We start from the raw sequence: 20920 nt of genomic DNA on the forward strand, positions 1-20920 counted from the left end.
GCTCACACATCTCTTCCTCTCCTTCCTGACATAGCCTCCTCCCTCCCTCCTTGCTCGCTGTTCTCACTCCACATATTGGAAGAGGAAGGTTGCAAGGCTTCTCCCAAAAATCAGAATGCATTAATTACATGGAGTGAGGGCAAATCCTGAGACTTTAGGGTGCCCATCCCCATTTTAGAAAGACAATGGCTGCATCTACACTGTAGAAATAATTCAGTCTGGCACCACTTTAACTTTCACGGCTCAGTGCTATGGACTCCTGAGAACTATAGTTTTGTGAGACATTTATTCTTCTCTGTCAGAGAGCTCTGGTGCCACAATTCCCAGAATTCCACAGCATTCAGTGGTGGTCTCAACCCAGATTAATTCTGCAGGGTGGCTGCAGCCAATTTGAAAAATATCAACAGTAAAGAGTAGATAGTAGGGAAAAAACTCCAGGGAAACCCGGGGCTAATACTGAAGAAAACGCCATGTTCATGTCCTAACTCTGGAGAAACGTGTATCAACAGTATAACACTACACAGACAATTCCATTATAAGGCTGTGGAAGAGACTGTGATAAGACTGGGTGAAATTGACTCTACCATTATAACCAGAGATTGGGGTGACAATAGGCTTTTATTTTGAAAATAGCTCCACAAAATTATCAGGGGTGACAAGGGTGGGGTTGAATAGGGTCCGTGCTGATCTCTTTTAAGGATAGAAAGGTAAGAAGTGGCTTATTGTGACAATTTGATTAGGAAGAAAAACAAAATTAATCAGCCTCTCATCTTGATAGCAGAATTGCAGCAACAAGAACAAAGCAAACTCTTGCAACAACCCTACTCCTACAACATTGTTAACATTTCAATAAATGCAAGTCATTCAGTACTTAGCAAATAAATCATAACAGGCTGGCAAGTGTTCATTTAGAGCACCCTGAGGCATGGAATAAATCAATTCCTATGCTATTTGGGCCAGCCGTTGTGTATGGCATTGCACAAAGTGATGGACAAGTAACCTGTCTTCACTGTTGAGACTGCACTGTAGATTAAGCCTTTAAACGGGCTCTGATCTGTATATAAGACCACCTTGACCAATTCATGTAAGGAGTCTATTAGTCAGTGAGATGGGTGAACATCAAGACTCCCTCACCTGCCCCAGCCTATCTCCTATCTCCCTCAGTTCTCATGGTATGGAAATAACCCCTGGAGAAAATAATTAAGTAGCAAAAAACCAACTGAATTAAACTAGAAAAATAAAATATTAGGTGTAAATCATTAAGACTACAATGGCAGGCATGTAGGAGATTATCTCACAGCTTTTTTCCCCGAAATGGGCATAGGCTGAGACCATGTATAAACTGATGTTATCGCACAGCTCCATGCTGAGATTGGAGGCATCCCATACCTGATTGGGACTTCTCCCATACTTAGCAATGAATAGGAAAGTACCATTTTTAGCTGTGTATGGGCGAAGTCTCAATCGGGTATGGGATGCCTCCAATCTGGACAGAGAGCTGTGTGATAGCATCTGTTTATACACACTCTCAGCCTGTGATCAGGTCAGGAGAAAACAGACGGTATGATAATCTCCTTTCAAAGTATTCCCAGGAGGTTTCTTCAGACCAGTAGCAGCTGGAGGCTTCCTTGCCTGGAGTGACATCTTTTATTCAAGATGTTAAAGGAACTAAGATTATGACCCCTGTTTCCAAAATTGGTTCAGAGCCTTGGATAGCTCCTTTAAAGTCTGGAATTATTATCATTATTATCATTATTATTATTATTATTACTTCATACTCACCTCTCCCCTGCATAGAGTCAAGGAAAAGCAACAGATTAATATACATAATAAAATAGAGAGAAGATTCACCACACTAAGGCCATGGTTTCCTTGACTGAGCCTGTAGTGCTGTCTTCAGCCTTTCCTGTTACCTCCCACTTTACCAAGCATTATCATCTTTAACAAGCCATGACATCTCATGATATGGCCAAAGCATAACAGCCTCAGTTGGGCATTTTGGCTCCCAGAGAAAGTTCATGCTTGCCTCACTCTAGGACTCATTTATTTCTTATTATGGTAGTCCATGGTATCCATAGATGTTTCATCCAGTACCACATTCTTTTTTAAAGACTGTGTTAGTCTGTAGAATCAATATGTGGAAAGATGTTGTAGCACTTTTGAGACTAACTGAAAGCAGTGGTGTCATTAGGTGGTGCGGGGAGTGGGGACTGCACCAGGAGACAGCCCACAGGGGGGTGACACAATGGCATTCCTTGGGTTGGGGTCACCCAGTGCGGTCACTCATGGTGTTACACACACACCCCATTGACCTCCTCCCATTTCACACCATACAGAGTCATTAGGAATGCGTTTTTCCATTATGTTACTCATGAAACATAATTCCCATACATACCACTGGATGTAATGCTAATAGTTGAGACATAAACAACTAGCAAAATTAAAATTATACCTTCAAATTGCAACATCGTATGCATAACCTAAATGTATTTGTGTACACATAGTGAAGATTTGGTTAAAGTTTAAAATAGTATATATATTTTTAAAAAATAAAATTTTGAAATTTGACATTTTAATTTTTTCAAAAATCTCAGGCCCCTCCTCTCTTCTCCCACTGAGGTTCACCCCACTCCCACCATTTCTTACAGCATTTTAAAGAGATATAGGTAGGTAAATGCCACAATATTTAGGATGGCAGGGGGGGGGGCTTTTAAAGAGAGGACATCCCACACTCCTCACACATCATGGGCTCTTGCTGCAGCTCAAGGGAAGTGACAGAGCTGCTATATTATTATTTGTATTCCACTCTTTTCCCGGAACTAGAACCCAGAGCGGCTTCACAACATTAAAAAACAGTACAATTAAAAACATAGAAAAAAGTACATTAAAAAGGAATTAAATTATTACAATAGTGAAACAGATAGTTATTAAAAGAATAAAACACATTTTAAAAAAATAAATCTATCTATATAAAAAAATCTATCAATTTTTTTTTTTGAAATGGTACAACGTTCCCAGCATGGGAATTTCCTTAAAAGCCTGTGTGAACACAAAAAACTATGGATGCCAGCCATGAAAGCCTTCGACTTTGCAATGGAAACGTGCTTGTCTGTAAGAGCTAGACTCTAAGGCCCCTTTGGTTGTGAGGTGAAATAGCCACCGATTGAAAATGAAAATGGAATAAAAGCTGTCCTGGATAATAATGATTTTGTGGATTCCATCAAATATATCAAAACATCAAACCTTGTGTCTCAGTCTGCCAAGTGCAGTGTGAATAATATTTGTCTGTCTGTATGTAATTGCTATGTATTTTTACACCACACTTTTGGGCTCAAGGTGGTTTATGCAGCCCTTTTCCTCAATAATTTTATCCTCACAACAAACATGTGATGTGGGTCAGGCTGAGAGAGAATGACTGATCTAAGTGAGTTTAATGGTTTATGAAGACATTGGCCTGGATCTGAGACAATGCTAATCACTCCACCATGCCAGCTGTGAGGCATAGTGCCATTGGCAAGGAAAAACATGGAGTGGAGGCATGGAATCACATTGTTGTATCGAACTCTGCCCAATTCATGAACTGCAGAGTAGAGACCACTATTTTCTGTTAGTGGGTACGTGGGCAGGTGGGTGCCTTCAAGATACCTGTCAACTTATCACTAATTTTTCACAGGGTTTTCTTAGGCAAGGAATACTCAGAGCTGGTTTTGCCAGTTCCTACCTCTAAAACAGAGCTTACAGCCTCTGGTATTCATTGACAGTCTCCTATTCAAGTACTAACCAAGGACTGACCCTGCTTAGCTTCCAAGATCAGACAGGATCTGAGAAGTAATACCTTGAGTATTTAGGCAAGGCTAAAGATCACAGACTTTCCCACATGGGACAGAAACCTAAGGTTTCTACATGTTTTATTTTATTCCTCCCCCCCCCCCCCCCAAAAATGTATCAAGGAGAGAGAATGGTGGAATACTTCACAATGTGATGCTGTCTGTCCCATAATTTCTTTTTTTTAATGAATAGCTGTATGCTCCTTCTGTGTGTGGGTGGGTGGGTGGGTGGGTGGGTGTTCTAGAGCAAGACACTGACGCAGAGTAGGGATATTTACTCTAAAGGTTGTAGTAGCTTGGGTGAGTGAGCAGACATTTAGTGAGAAATGCACCAGGTGCTCAGCTTAAGGAATAATTTCTAAGATAATATCTGTGGAAATAAGTTCTTTCACATATAGTCTATGTTTTCCTACTAATGTTTTAAAAATGAATCTGACCTGAATTGGAACCATAGCATGGGAATTTTCTATTTCTCACTAAAACTCTTCTCTTCAAGACGCACCCCAAATCCCATGTGTAACAGGGTTACAGTTTCATTTTTTTAAAAAAAGTGACATGATAAATTTAACATATAGCAAAGGTTTACTTTATGGGACAATGAGAACATGAAAGAAATGAGTACTCCATCAACCCAAGAATAAAAGGAAGATTTCAGTTCGGGTCTAAGAAGACAAGAAGACAACGTTTGATAAGAAACAAATGTAGACTTTAGTTGTATATATAGTTACAGTAGAAATTGTATCCTCTTTTGGTATTGTAACTTATTTTATGGAAAATTTAATAAAGATATTTATTTTTAAAAAATAAATAAAAATCTTGGTAGCCAAGCTCCATCCTAGTCGGGTGATCTATTTTGTATATTAACCTATTTAATAATTTCATTGTGTGTGTTTTAGTGCCATTAATAATTACTTCCATTTTAATACTGATCTTTTGTATTTTTAAACTATGTTGTATTTGTTTTAATTTGTAAGCTGCCTTGAGTTCTGGTTTTGGAGACAAAGGTATAAATAAAGATGACAAGAATGTTATTAGATGATGATGATAAAATAGCTGTTCTAGGTTTATAAAATGTCTGCATCTCTCTTTGGTAGTCTGAGTAAAGCAAACTTTGGATGATTGTCTAATATGTGTTCAGATGGTCTAGCTGGTTAAATTTCAGTTATAATTTATGTTGTTTTTATTTTTTAGTCTTTATTAATAAACAAATATTATTTATACTATACACCATTGCCACCCTGAATTCCTTTGTTTGATTGCTTGAGGATATCACATACAAGTCTCATTTTATACTTTTGTACTTTAACATATCATAAATAAATGCCACCTCAATATTTAAATTAGAAACCTTATTTAATCCATGTAAAAGAAAACAGCCTACACAACACCCTCTCCTTTTGCAAGAATTAATTGGTAACTTAATTTTTGTTATGTGATCCAGTGCAGAGATTACTGAGTGGCAGCCTGAAGGCCACTTCTAGTCAGCTACTCCACCCAGCACCTTCCTGCTCACAGGTGACACCATAGCAGTTGAACAAGGAAGTAGTGCTTTTCAAAAATTCACTCAGGAAACGGCATTATATCCATGTACAAGATATACCATCTTAGGTCACTGGCATTGACCTATTCCTCATTTATGAACACTGCGGCATTCCTTTCTTTGGAACCGGGAAAGCTTGGGCACTTGTTGTTTGGCTCAGAAGCAGCATTCAACTCTCAAGCATGATCCATGTCCCATTCCTCTCAATCTTGCTAGGGAAGAGCAAGATCAGCTTCTGGTCAGAGTGCTATTGTTATTACTGTTGTGTGCCTTCAAGTAATTTTCAATTTATGAAAACCCTTAGGCAAACCTACCAAGGGGTTTTCTTGCCAAAATTTGTTCAGAGGGAGTTTGTGTTTGCCTTCCTCCATAGCTGAGTGTGTGACTTGCCCAAGATCACCCAAGTGATTTCCATGGCAGAGTGGGGGGGGGATTCAAACCTTAGCCTCCAAAGCTGTAGGCCAGTGCCCAAACCACTACACCACGCTTGTTACAATAGATGACCTCAAATTAGGTCACTTATGGACCTTACAAATAGATGACTTCAAATTCATCCTGCTCACCTTGCCTTTACTTCCACCAGGTAATTGGGGTCTTTAAGTACTGACTGCCAATGAAGGTGTGAAAATAAGAGAAGAGAATGCTGCCAAAATTGTAACATTCTTGGCTTACCTTTGCCAACTACCTGATTCTGACTGCAGAGAGCAACAGATAGTTGATGTGATTCATATAAATAGTTAGATCTGGTCCAGTCCCTGAGAGGGTTCCTGAACCTTTAAGACAAGGTTAGGGAATGTGTCACCTTCCAGAAGTTGTTGGATTGCTATCTGAACTCCCATCATCCTACACTGTTGTAGGGTGATGTGATGCAGTCCAACATCTAGTAGGCCCACTTTCCCAGAGCTTGGGAAAATTATATTGGGACTAAAATTTCCAGAATCCCCTAGTCAGCAGCCCATAAAAAGAGTAATTTTTCCAAGTTCTTAAAGTTTATCATTTCTGTAACTATAAAAGACATACAGCTTCCATCAAGGGAGAAAAATTGTTTCTGCTAAGTGCCTTCTCAATGAATTAGATAGCTGGGTCTCCCTACATATTACCACACCCCTTTGAGCAACAGGTTGATTTGCTTCCTACCAATTTCTTGTTCTTACAGTCTGTCAGTTCTCCTTGCCAGTCCTGTTCCCCTCTTGCCTGAACAAGCCTTCAGAGACAAATAATATCATGACAAGCTCCTTTTTGTAATGTAAATCCTACTCACCCTATTAGCAAGGACTGCATCTTGCTATCAGTATTCAGATTTTTTAAAAAATGTTATTGTAATTTTTAAAAAGTATAAATTTAATAAAATGAGAGAAAGAAGGGGAGAAAGAAAAATGACAGCAGAAACAAAACAACAGAAGGCAGGGAGTGCATAGCATGTTATGAACCACCTTTGATGCCGTACTGGGAAAATGGTGGGCTATAAATTGAATGAATAAATAAATGATGCATATAGCTAGTCTGAGAGCCAGTGTAGTGTAGTGGTTTGACACTGGACTACGACTCTAGAGACCAGCTTCAAATCCTCACACAGGCATGGAAACCCACTGGATGATATTCTCTTAGCCTCAGAGGAAAGCAAAGGCAACCCCCATCTAAACCAATCTTGCCAAGAAAACCAAAGGGCTGCCATAAATTGGAAAATACTTGAAGGCATACAGCAACAAATATAGGATATGTAATGGGCTAAACATAAATATAAACTGACCATGGTCAATATCCTGCACCAGCATGCAAAGCATAACATTGCATGCATAGTTCTGAATCTCTCCACCCCAGAGGCATCTATCAAGCTCTGATCTTGCACCCAGGCAAGCAGAGCCAAATGCCCCAGACGCACAGGTGCCCCATAGCTTTTAAGTCGTGAGGGTGCTGCAGTTGTTTATTGGCTGGTGGGGAAGCAACCAGCAGTATCTAACTGGAAATCAAGGAGAGTAACTTTATTCCTTTTCCCATCAGCTGCAGGTCACCTTCCTATCTACCTACCCATCCCAGTCAGTAAACTGACACAGCAACAGCTCCCAGCACTTGACAGCCTCCTAAGGGAAGTATATTTTAGATATCATATAAGATGTTAGTGAATAATTCATCACACAACATCCAAAAAGAGACACATGTGCCTGTTACTCCAGGTCATCAACAGGAATGCAAAGGAAGAAAAATGAGTGCTGGTATACAACAGAAATAATGGGGTGGGAAACTACGATTCTATGGGGTGGGAGACTAGAAACAGAGATTTGTACTTTTGATAGTTGTGTAGAAGAAAAAATTGCAGCCAGTGTTGCTTCCATAATCAAACCCTGTCCCTTTAGGCCTGAAAGGCTATGTTCCCCCAACCACAACCAAGTGGCCTGTGCATCTCAAGAGAGTGTATTCATGCCAAAGCACCTCTGAAAGATGCCCATCCAACCTCTGTTTAAAGACTGCCAAAGGACAATCCACTATTCTCCAAGGCTCCAAGGATCTCACCCAGTATTTCTCTCAACTTAGTGAAATCAGCTTTCAGATCATGTTGCTTTTCTTTTCCTACAACAAATTCCAAGAGGATATGTCACTCTCATTCAAGGATCCCATTACTTCCACCCCATTGACCCATAAGTGTTGCTTTGGATTAAATCCAAAATAGCTACTATACAATAGAATTCTCTGTAAGGCTTTTGAGGAATGTGTTAGATTCCTAAGAGTATGGCAGAGTGTGACTTCCAACAAATATCAGAGTGATTGATGGGGTTGACTCAGCCTGGCAACCTTCCAAAGTTGCTAAAATTTGTACCCAGCTTGTTGGGGGCAATTAGCTTACATATTGTAAACCGCTTAGGGAGTGCTTAAGTGCACTGATCAGCAGTATAGAAATATACTTGCTATTGTTATTGCAATAATCCAAAATTATGTTCCAACTACAGAGACAGAAGAAGAAATTGAAACTGTGCTGGAGTTCAGGAGGAAACTGACCACATACTAAAAGATTAGCACTTGTTAATCATGATCAATTGGAATGCAAATATAGGAAGCAAAGCAGTATCAAAGATTGTAGGAAAAATTGGCCTAGGCTCAAGAAATGAAACAGAAGAGAGACTGACTGGATTTTGTAAGGCCAATAGTTTGTTAATTGCAAATACATTCTTCAAGCAACCCAAAAGGCAACTGTATATACATGGACATCATCTGAATGCAAATACAGAAATCAAATAGACTATTTAATTGGAAACAGGAGATGCTCAATTCTTTCTGTAAAAAAAAAGACCAGGAGCAGATTGTGGGATAGACCATGAATTCCTAATATCAAAAATGAGAGTAAAGCTAAAGAAGACTAAAGCAACCATCAGGCCAAAATATGACCCGAAGAACACCTTTGTAGAATTTAAAGATAATGTTTTAAAAATTCATTTGCACTGCTAAGCCTAACTGTGCAGAAGAACTATGGACTAAAGAGTCAGAAGAACTGTGGACTAAAGCCAGGGACATTGTCAGCAAGGAATGCAAAAAGCCACTGTCTGCATTTAAAAATAAAAGAGAAGCCTCAATGGATAACTGATGAAGCTCTTCAAGGAGCAGGAACATTGCTAGGAACACCCAATAAGGCGGATGGATACTCATTATCTGTCTCAAGACAACCTCCCGCCCCCGGCCATCTCCCTTTGGGTAGCAACCCCTTCAGAGTCTGGCAGTCCAGCAGTGGTGGCCATTGATTCCTCCCCTCCCTGCCACTATCACCTCCCTTTCCCACCCAGCCAGCAGCCCAGCCAGACCAAAAAGGTCTGTTGGAAGGTGGCAGCACCCCACGCCCACCAGCAACCACAGTGGGCAGACAGCAGAGGTGACCTGGCTGGTGAAGGAGGAGTCTGGAGCATGTGCCAGGCAGCTTGGCCAGGATAGGGAAGGTAGTGAGGCAGTCAGGTGGGTGAGTGCCACTTCCTGCCTGTTACCACATCTCCTTCTGCCACTCATTCCCCATGTTTTCTCCCATGTGATGGCTGCCTGCCTGTGGGTGGCAACATCAGTAAACACACTTGGGTGACCCTAACCCTAGTGACACGATGGTCTAGCAGTTAAGAACAAGGCAAAAGCAAAATTTAAAATGGGGCAGCGATGGAGTCAAAATCCTGAATTCACTTGTCAGTAGTGTGCAGAGACACGGAGAACTACTGTAATAATCAGTTTTGAGAAACAGATGATGACAACTAAAAAGGAAGAAGAAGAGTCCTCTTCGACAAGATCTGAGAAATCAAAGGGAAATTTAAACCAAGAGTGGGGATGCCCTAAGACCAGCAGGGGAACACATTACACAAACAAGCAGAAATAAAAAGATAATGGCAACCACTGAAGAACTATATAAAACTATATATAGAAGGAGCCCTGGTGGCGCAGTGGTTAAGTGCTGGTATTACAGCCACAGTGCTATGAGTTTGATCCCAGGGCTCCAAGGTTGACTCAGTCTTCCATCCTTTCACAGGCTGGTAAAATGACTACCCAGCTTGTTGGGGGCTTACATGTTGTAAACCACTTAGGGAGTGCTGATTCACTGATAAGTACTATAGAAATGTAAATGCCTACAATTTTAGAAAGTGAAGTAGAAGCTGTACTCAGAGCACCTAGGAGAAATGAATCACCAGGCATTGATGATGTATCAATAGAGCTGCTTCAGCCACAATGACAGAATCTACTCTAGTTCTAATCAAAATCTGTCAAAAAAATATGGAAAACAAAAGAATGGCCACCAAACAGGAAACAATATATATGTCACTCTCCAAGCAAGGGGGACACTAGGGATTGTGGTAACAAAGGACCATTGCATTAATTTTCCATACAAGCAAAATGATACTCAAAATTCTATAACAAGGGTTTTTACCATATATGGAACAAGAAATGCCAGATGTCCAATCTGGGTTCAGAAGAGGAAGAGAAACTAGGGTTCATATTGCAAACATATGCTGAATAATGGAGCAAACCAAAGAATTTCAAAAGAAAATCAGCCTTGGGGTTTATAGGTTTATAGATGGACTATACCAAAGATTTTGATTGTGTAGATCATGAAAAACTATGGCTTGCTCTTTTAAAAATGGGTGTGCCAGACATTTGATTGCCCTAATGTGTACCCTGTATCAGGAGAAACAGAATGGTTTCCAATTGGCAAGGAGGTTAGGCAAGTCTGCACTTTATCTATTTAACTCCTACATTGAATGTATCATATGTAAAACAAGATTCGAACTGGAGGAAGGAGGTGTGAAAACTGGAGGAAGAAACATCAACAGTTTAAGATATGCAAATAACTCCATATTAGTAGCAGAGAACAGCTCAGACTTGGAACGATTACAGAAGAAATTCAAGGAAGAAAGTGCAAAAGCCGGTTTACAGCTGAGCACTCAGAAAATAAAAATACTGACCACAGATGATTTACATAACTTAACTAAACATAGTTTAACTATACATAACTAAAGACATTGAACTAGTTCAAGAGTTTCCATACTTTGGTTCAGTCATTAATCAGAAAGGAGGTAGCAGTCAAGAAATAAAAAGACTAAGGCCCGTTACAGACCGCCCAAAAGGGGTGGTCTTGGGCCGGTGCTGTTTGCTCCGTGAGGGAGCCACAGCAGCCAAACCGCGCGACTCCCTCACGGAGCAAAAAAGGAGCACCCAAATCGCGCTCCTTCCAGGAACCCGGAAGAGACACCGCGAGTGCCAAAGCGCGCACTCGCGACATCTCTTTTGGGTTTGGACGTGCGGACGCAGAGCGTCCGCTACATCAAGATGGCGGCGCCCATCTGTATAGGGCACCGCTATCTTGACGTATCGGTTACGCGTGAGGGGCAAGGCGCATTCGGAAGAGCCGCCCCTCATGCGTAATCGCAGCGTGAGGACGGCGCCTCTTAGGCCCATCTGTAACGTGCCATAGACCTGGAAGGTCAGCTATGAAGGAACTAGTCAATATCCTGAAGTGTCAATATATTGACAAAGTTTGTATTGTCCAAGCCATCATATTTCCCATTTCTGTGTATGCTTGTGAAAACTTTAATAATCAACCCCCACCCCCATTTCCTCTTCTCTTCGTTTCTCCCTCCCCTCTGCTTTCCATCCCCTATAGACCTATATCAGGGGAGTTTTCTTTTCTTGATACAATTCATGGAGGAAATAGATTTTAGGTTCTGTGTATCTGCTGGTAGTTTACTCACTATTTCTATGGACACAAATGTTTCCCACAAAGGCGCAAGGCTTGGAGGGCCTCCACTAACAACAGCAATCTGTTGGGTAATGTTATTTTGGCTTGCGAGAGGGTGGTAACTTCTAGGACTGTAAGCACCTTTTTATACTAATACTAACTGATGGAGACTCCAGGCATGGGGGACTAAGAGAGCTTTTATTTGGAAGAAATTCAAAAGAATCCACACATTAGAATAATTCACTCTAACATCCAGCATTCAGAGCTAATCGAAATAGAAACGTGAAAGGGGATAACAGGGATTGAGGGTTGGACTGAGGGCAATATCTACCAGTCTCAAGTCAGGGATGGAAGGTCTGAGGGCAACAATCACAGGGCACAACTGAGCAGGGAGGTCAACTATAGCAAAGAGGCTGGGTCTTTCTAGTGATATTTATACCTGAAAACTAGCTTCAAGCTAGGGTAATTTCCTGAGAAATAAAGACTTACTAGCCCTTCAGAAGGACCAAAAAAGGATTTCTGAAGTGGTGAATTGTTTTGATGTCCAGAAGATGAAAAGAATTTATTTGATTGACTTCACAAAACAATGGCAGCATCTGGGACACCCTAAAATGTGTGGATAGGAAGGGTACTTGAGAACACAGTAGGGAAAAAAGGGGGCCACAGTCTTGTTTCATCTGTTGGTGAGAACCCATCCTTTGCTTTCTGTTTCAGTAGGAAACTGTGGGGTGGGGGGAAGATTGCCTCTTTTAGGCACCCCTATATTTTTTGTGTTTAGGCCATCCACATGTCTGAGGTCTATGTGCCTCATTCAGATACTACCTTTCTGGTGTTAAGAGGCCAACACAACCTCCAAAGCTGGCATTAGAGGTGCACCATAAATCAACATAAATAAAAAATGCATTGTGGGGGCATCAGGGTGGTTGCACAGTTATTTTATTATTTATTTATTTCATTTTTATGCTGCCTTTATCCCTGAAAGGAACCCAAGGGACCCAAGTACTTGCATTACTATGGACACAAATCTTGACTGTGGTTTCTAATTTTCTGGTCTTTATGAAATACAATCTGCAACGTTTTTTTTCTGCTGTGCTCTCCTATAAAGCAGTTTTATACAGTTATGACAATTGGTCCATCCAGCTCAGCACTGTCTCACCTGATCTCTAGTATCTCTCCTCTGATCTCTATAGGCTGGGTTGCTACACCAAAAGCCACCATAAATGCTGGAACATGTCATTACTTGATTGGTTATCATAAGATGTAAGGATTATGTGATTAACCTTGTTTACATGTGGGAACCAGAAGTAGCAGTTAGTGGCATAAGCAATATACTTTAGTTGTTGAATTATCCTGCCTGTTTACTTTTCAGATACAACAGAATACTTGAGTTCTGAGCATGTGTTGCTAATTTGTATTTATAATTTTTATTTCAGATACAACACAGATCTAGAACATGGAACTAGGTATCTCATGCCTGCTCTTTCTCTCAGCCAGTTTTCCTAGTGGCCTGGCCAGCTTACATTTCATTCTGAAGGTGCTATTATCAAAGGGCAGGCTGGGCCAAATACTCTTATATTATTTAATGGTATATATTGAGCATGAGAGTGATTAGGGCTGGTGCTAAACAACTGTTGGCCAAAATCCTCTATCACAGTGTATGTCACATAAGTTTATGTATACTTAACTATGTACCAGAGGCACTAAGAAATCCTAAATCACAAAGGCGCATACCAAGACACCAGCATGCCCTAGCTGATGTCTTGATACACAGTGGCACCAAAGCAAAACAGAATCTAGGTGAACCAGTCACTTTGCTGGGTCCCCTACATAGTAGCATAACAGCAGCTCTTTACTGGATATAAACATTATGGAACTGCCTAATTCTAATTCCTGCAAGCATAAGTGTACTTACAAGGACTCAAGTACCCAATAGGAGATTCTGTCCATTACATACAAAATATAGATGGCCAGAAGGATAATGCTAACATTACTAATACTGACACATGCATGGTTTCCATTTTGTGCTATGGGCCTCCATGAAGCTACTCACATCATCTGGGAACTGGAAAACAGTGTTGCATAATAGCAGTCACATCACTTTCCAGATAGATTCCTACTGATTATGCTAGAGAACTTTACGTTGGAGGACCATATGTGTATAGTTGCTGACCAGCCACAAAAGCACCTCCATAAAAGCCATGTATGGATACCCCACTTGTTTTTGTTGTTGTGTTTCTCCAAGTCATTTATGACTTATGGTGACTGTAAGGTGAACCTATCATAAGATTTTTACTACCAATCATGATTAATTTGCCCTCACACTGGCAAATGTTGACAGTCTCAAATTTGATTTTTTTAAAAAAAAAAAAACAAAGTGTACAAAGCATACATCTTGTTTTAAGCAACCCATATGCCTTATTGTCAAATGCAATTGCAGCTGTTTTGCTGCAGCCTGCCAAAATTTGATGGCACAGTAACAATGCAACTCCCTGTGATAGGTAGGCTCCAGTGTAATCTACCAATAAGTTGTCAGCCATTGAGGTGCTTCCTATAAAACCACATACAACAAGAGGGTGCTTTTATCACATTTTTATAGCCCCATTTCTTCTTATTTCCCTTTCAGTCTTAACCTTTACAGAAGACAGACAACATATTAATTTGCCAACTGGAAAATTATGCTGCACTAAATCACAAGGTTGTTGCTTCAATAATATCTCCAGCAATACTATCAAGTACTGTGAGAAGGACCAGATGACACTAGGGAGTGCAAGCTGCAGATTCCCATCTTAACCATTTAACAGTGATAATGATATACAGTACTTATTACAAGCACAAGCGAACTGTTCTATTGCTTAAATATTATTGTTTACTTGTTTGAGTAACTAATACAGTGGTACCTCGGGATACGAAATACCCAGGTTACGAATTTTTCGGGATACGAATAAATCCCATAGGGATTTATTGTTTCGGGTTACGAAAGTTTTTTCGGGTTACGAAAAAACTCCGGTGCTGTTTTAAATGGAGCTGCGGCGGAGCCGCGGCTTTTTTCCCCATTAGCGCCTATGGCAATTCGGCTTACGAAGGTTTTTCGGGTTACGAAATTAGCCGCGGAACGAATTAATTTCGTAACCCGAGGCACCACTGTAGTTGTCAGTTCTGCACTTATAATAGCACCAGGAATAGGCAAAGGATAAGGTGACAGACTTGCACACTTACATGCAGCCTATCTACAGAAACTGACCACATTGGCAGCCAATTCCAACTTCTACAACTGCAGTAGGACAGGGTCCTCTACTGTACTTCTTGGCAAAAGGACTAATCTAGGAAATGAAAAACAGACTACGTAGTATGAGCAGCTCTGCTCTCCAGCACTTTGCCAGATACCAGCATCTACCACCTGATGGAACTCCAGCATCTGCCTTCAGCATCTGATGGCACTGTCTCACACTCCCAAGAGTATAATTATCTCTAGCAAAGTGGTCTGTCTCAACACTGTATGGACCAAAGGGTGAATTCCTCAAACAGTTTTCCTGTTTGTTCATACCACTTTAACAAATGCTTATTTGATTTCAATTAAACATAGAAAAAGTTTTTTTATTTGTACATATAAACACAATTTAATGTCAATGCAAAAAAATAACATAAAACATAGCTAATCTATTAAAACATAGCTAATTTGTATAAAAACAAAAGATAGACAATCTATTTAAAGACTTTACAATCTATCTGTACAACAAATGCATCTCACAGGAAATTAGTACATAGAGAGATCTTGTAGCACCTTTGAGACTAACTGAAAGAAATTAGCAGCATGAGCTTTCATAGACTTCAGTGCATCTGCCAAATTCTTTCTTTCTGTTATTCTCAAAGGTTCTATAAGATTTCTCTACGTATTGATTCTCCAGACTAACATGGCTATATTTCTGAATTCTACCTCACAGGAAATCAGTGATATTTGAGGACCAACATGTAAATTCCCTTCACACAGAAGTGGTTCATAGGCTATCTGGGCCTTTTAAAAGGTGTGCATTCATACAATCTACCTCTGCTTATCCGCTTTAATATGTTTCTCTATGATTGTAGAACTGGTCTTACATTACTCCACAAGAATCCAAAGCTTTGTTCCAAGTAGTATTTTGCATCTTTTTTTGCCATTAAATTTATCCAATATTATTAGAAACCTCTTGGAAATGGATAGTGATCAGGGCTGTGTGTACATCACAATTCCAGAACTAAATCGACATTCCTGAAAATCTCTTGTGCATTATTACTGTTGTTGTTGCCCGTAGTAAAAAAGGAAGTTTCTGGCTCTTGTGTGACATCTTGTAAACATCTCAGAAATCAAATCTAAATAGTTCCACTGATTCAGCTGCATTGCTCTGCATCATTGCCTTCTCCACATCTAACAAAACCAGATTATACAAATTAAAAAAGTCACAAGTAGTAGTTCTGCAGACTTCTGAAATTGCAAATAATTTAGTTTTTCTTGATCTAGAAGCTGGACTACCTGACAAGCTGAACACAGTGCACTGGACAGTATTTTCCATTAAAAAACAAAAATAAAACAACAGCTAGAGCCAGCCCTAGTGCCGTATCTGTTCTGTCTGCTCAGGACAGAAAGTATACTCAAGAATGTGTCCATCATCCTCTGCAACTGCATATTGCAGAAGATAAGTAATGTTAATCAGGAAGTTTTCTGTTTTACTGTTCTTCTTATGAGCTTCTTATGAGAGATACCTGAGGTCTGTTTTATACACAGTTTGAAAACAATCTGACAATTTTAATATTGTCCAAATATGGTTCAAAACATTACTATCAAAAGATTATATGTATAATCTTCTCTTCAGAAAAAAAAGTTAGAATTCTCAGTGTTGGCAGCTTACAACAAATTCCCATTTCATTTACTTGGAAAATTGTCAAAGAGTATTCCTGAAGTTTCTATTTTCCCCCGGCTTCAAGCTGTTTCCAAGCTCACGTCTGCTCTAAAAAACCTGAAAAAAATAATGAATTGTCAAGTTAGGGGTTTCGTGGAACACTGATGTAGTGGAGTAGATACACAGTAGCCCAATTAAGGCATTCAAAATAGGGTTAACATGAATGCATGAGCAGAAGGAGCAGGGTAGCACCTCTCATTGCCCTCTTCATATGGAGAGCAATATTCAGAAAAGGAGTGGTTGTTTGGTTGTTGGTAAGAACACAGTGATCTATGGAACTAGCCACCTGCTCTGATCCTGAACTAGCTGCCTTACAGCGATGTAGCCAGCAGGCTATATCACCACCAGACGTCCAAGGCAGCAGCCACGGGTTATTGCCCATTTGGTGCCCCTTTGGTGTATTATCGCAGCCAGACATTGTAAGCTGAGGGAAAGCTGGAAGTAATGGGCATGAAATTACAGAGGAGAGACTGAACTATTGAGATAACAATTGGAAATGTAAGTGCTGGCTGTGGTTGGCTTGAGACAAGAGGAGGGTTTTAATTGTATCTTTAATATTCCTGAATCCCATCAATACATTACCAGAGAATTACACTGCACAAATATAGGGTGCCTATATATAGATATTATCTACTATAATACAGGTAAACCACCTGGCAGTGAGAGTGGCAGCTTTAAGACTGGACTGTAGCGAGAGCAAATCCTGGTACCATCTAGTTGGCTATAAGGTGTCACCTCAGTGTGAGTAAGGTTATGCCAGAAAAGAGATTCCACCTAAACATTAGGAGGAACTTCCTAACAATAAGAGCTCTTCGACAGTGGAACACACTCCCTCAGAGATTGGTGTAGTCTCCTTCTTTGGAAGTCTTTAAACAGAGGCTGGATGGCCATCTGTCAGTGGTGCTTTGATTGTGAGTTCCTGCATGGCAGAGTCTGGACTGGATGGCCCTTTTGGTCTCTTCCAACTCTATGATTCTATGATAATCAGCTACTCAGCTCTATAAACTTGGTATGTACAAACTGGGAATCAGTTTTGTGATTCTAGAGCATGTCAGTGTGTTGTTAATTGCCATAGTCAACTATGTAACCTGTATTTATTGCTGAGATTAGCATAATACACAAAGGAAATAGAGCAGCAAATCGAGTTGTCCAAGTCAAGATTTGACAATGGTAGGGTGATGTGCCATTACAGAGGAAGGAAAGAAAGATATTTAATACATCTTACTTTCCAGTCATCCTGCAATCCTTGGGAACTTGGGAGAGTGAAGCAAGCCACCCACAAAACCTTACCTTGCTCCTTTGTAATGCCAGGTCAGTAAAAATAAAGTGCATATATGATCTCGTTACTCATGGAGAGGCTCCTTTGGTTTGCTTTACAGAAACTTGGCTGGGAGATGATAGTGGCCCAACACGGGTGCAGCCTCTCCCATCAGGGTACTGTGTTAGTGAGCAGGTGAAGGAAAGTGGGGTGGGGGGGAGTAGCTGTGGTCTATAAAGACCATCTTTACCTGACCAGAGTACCTGTTAGGCAGCTGAACCGTACTGAGTGTGTATGCCTAAGCCTGAAGACCAGGGATAAACTGAGGATTCTTTTAGTGTACAGTCCACCCTGTTGTCTAACAGACTCCCTGGCCAACTCACAGAACTGGTCTTGGAATTGGTGTTGGAGTGACTCAGAATTTTGATCTTCGGTGATTTCAACATCCCGTTTGAGACCAGTCTGTTTGGTGCTGCTCAGGAGTTCACGGCATCCATAACAAACATGAGCCTAACCCAATTGGTTTCAGGGCCCACATATACAGCAGGTCACACCCTTGATGCTATTTTCAGTTTGGAGCATACAGATCTGTGGGCGGAGATTATTAATACCTCCAAGTTGTCAGAGACATATCATTTTCTGGTCAGAGTTAGCATCACTACAACTATCTGCCCCTGCAGGGGTGGTGGACCTATTAAGATGTTCTATCCTTGAAGTCTAATGGATCCTTTAGGATTCTGGAAAGCCTTAGAGGGTTTTATGGCTGGTACCACCAATGATCCTGTTGAAGTCCTGGTCAACAGACAGAAGCAAGACCTGACTAGAGCTATTGACTGATCACTGCCTAATATCCTTTCCAAGCCATTACTAATTGGGCCCTTGAAATACAGGGAACATCAGGGAGCTTACATGAGAAGAACAGTGACTAGAACACAGATAGTGGAAAACTTACATCTGACAAGACACACTATAGAGAACATCTTTGTTATATAAGGTGTCAATACATGCAGTGAAAAAAACTTTCTACAGTACTCTGCCCATATTGCACTTGTGAATTTGTGTCCAGCTAAACTGTGCAAAGTGGTGAGAGGTTTAACTCAAGCACTGTCCTCCCTGAATCCAGTACTAGAAACTTCAGCACTACACTATGGTGCTCTTAATGATCACTTCACAGATAAAGTGTCGTGATTAAGAGCCGATTTAGATGCCATCATTACAGCAGAAGTTGACAATAATCTGTTTCCTATGCAGGCTTCATCAGGTGACAGTCGGCTTGTATCTTTCAGTGCCAAACAATGAACATCACACAAACGCAAACCACAAAACTTTATTCAACTGGAGAACCAAGTTCCTATATACAAGCCCAAACCAGAAAACATTATTCAGCTGGGAAACCAAGTTCAGACCAGAGAGATAGGAATCACTTGACTGTTTCTTATCCAAGGCCATTATTACCTGCATATAAATATTTTCAAATCCTGCTAGCTGTAAGTCCTCATTCTTACTCCTACACTCTGTTTATCCTCCCTGTGAAATTCCTTAAACTGTATAATCAGATTCTAGCTTTGATAAGCAGATTGAATCAGCTTGTATATGGGACTGCATGTTATTTAAGGGAGACTGTGTCAAGAGAATATAAATATGTCAGCTGGGGGGGGAAAGCAATCACCAGCTAGAGACTTGTGTCAGCAGGAAAAGATTTTGCTCCCTCTATGGCCTGGTACAGACGGGACTATTGGGTGCCCTCGTCACATGCTAGGGGTTGGCCAAGGGCACTCCACCCACACGTGCCTCAACCCTAGCACGTGACGAGGGCGGAACAATGGTGACGCCCTGTACAGGTGGGCACCGCCATTGTTACGTGCAGGACGCCTAGATTTTGCACGTCGCTGCACCATTATGATGTCGTGAGTGCGCTATTGGTGCACTGCGGTGTCATATTCACACCGAAAGAAGTCCCACGGTCTGGGGGCTGCAGATTCCCCACGGAGCAAAACTAGGTGCCGGCAGACCGCCATTTCTGGGCGGTCTGTACTGGGCCTGTGTTAGCAATCAGGTGTGCTTATTTGGTGCTGAGTAGGAGACTCAATGGCCCGTTACAAACGGGCAGGAAAGTACGTGCTCAGCACGTACTAGGGTTAGAAAGGGGCGTCTCTTCCAGACGCCCCTAACCCTAGTACGGACTGAGTCTGTACGAAATGGCGGCGGCCGTTCCACATGGCCGCCGCCATCTTGACGTAGCGGACGCGCTGCCTCCACACGTCACACCCCAGAAATGATGCTGTTAGTGAGTGCTTCGGCACTTGCGGCGTCTCTTCCGGGACGCAGGAAGGAGCACGATTTTCACGCTTCTTCTTTGCAGCATCCGGGAACCGCGTCGTTTGGCTGCCGTGGTTCCCGGATGCTGCAACCGGCAGCGGCAGCAGACCGCCGCTTTTCGGCAGTCTGTAACCCGCCATAATATGCAGTATATAGTTTGAAACTAAGCCAGAATCTCATTCTACGTATAGTATATAGGATTATGACTGAAAACTTACAACTACCAGGCTTTGAAAAGTTTTCTATGTCTTGGTTAAAAAACAAGTGAGGTAGTTTCTTTCTTTCTGGTCTGTAGGAACTTGGCTCCCAAGTTGTGCAATGTTTTGTAGTTTGGAGCTTATATAGCAATAGCAATACCAGCTTCATTTATATATCACTTCATACCACCTAAGCCGTATCTAAGCAGTTTATAACTGTAAGCTAATTGCAGTTTACAACTGTAAGCAAAGAGCAGTGGTTAAATGCCTGTACTGCAGCCACTCACTCACAAACCATAAGGCTGTGAGTTCAGTACCAGCAAAAGGCTTGCATCCTTCTAAGGTTGCTAAAATGAGTACCCAGATTTTTGGGGCAATTAGCTTACACTTTGTAAACCGCTTAGGGAGTGCTGAAGTACACTGATAAGCGGTATAGAAATATACTTGGTATTGCTATTGCCCTCAACAAGCTGGGTACTCATTTTAGCAACCTCAGAAGGATGCAAGCCTGATTCAAGCTGAGCCCCTGGCTGGTGTTGAACTCTCAACATTATGGTTGTCAGTGAGTGGTTCCTGTACAGGCATTTAACCACTGCGCCAACAGGGCATATAGGTTTCTGTTTAGGTGTGTACACCATTTTGGACA

General features: G+C 41.1%; 1 protein-coding gene across 8 annotated transcripts in view; it reads right to left on the reverse strand.

The window, feature by feature from the left end:
- Positions 1-20920, reverse strand: part of LOC121926829 (NACHT, LRR and PYD domains-containing protein 1a-like) — a 68231-nt gene that overhangs the window by 9946 nt on the left and 37365 nt on the right. For 5 of the 8 annotated variants that reach the window (XM_042460133.1, XM_042460137.1, XM_042460131.1 and 2 more), the window contains one exon: positions 15070-16557. The exons of the other annotated variants lie outside the window; for them this stretch is intronic. In XM_042460133.1, coding sequence (XP_042316067.1) covers positions 16538-16557 — 20 coding nt within the window. In that variant the 3' untranslated portion in view covers positions 15070-16537. Of the gene's footprint in view, positions 1-15069; positions 16558-20920 lie in introns of those variants that run through there. 8 annotated transcript variants of the gene reach the window in all.

This window comes from Sceloporus undulatus, chromosome 3, assembly GCF_019175285.1.
Source record: "Sceloporus undulatus isolate JIND9_A2432 ecotype Alabama chromosome 3, SceUnd_v1.1, whole genome shotgun sequence".
Lineage (NCBI taxonomy): Eukaryota > Metazoa > Chordata > Lepidosauria > Squamata > Phrynosomatidae > Sceloporus > Sceloporus undulatus.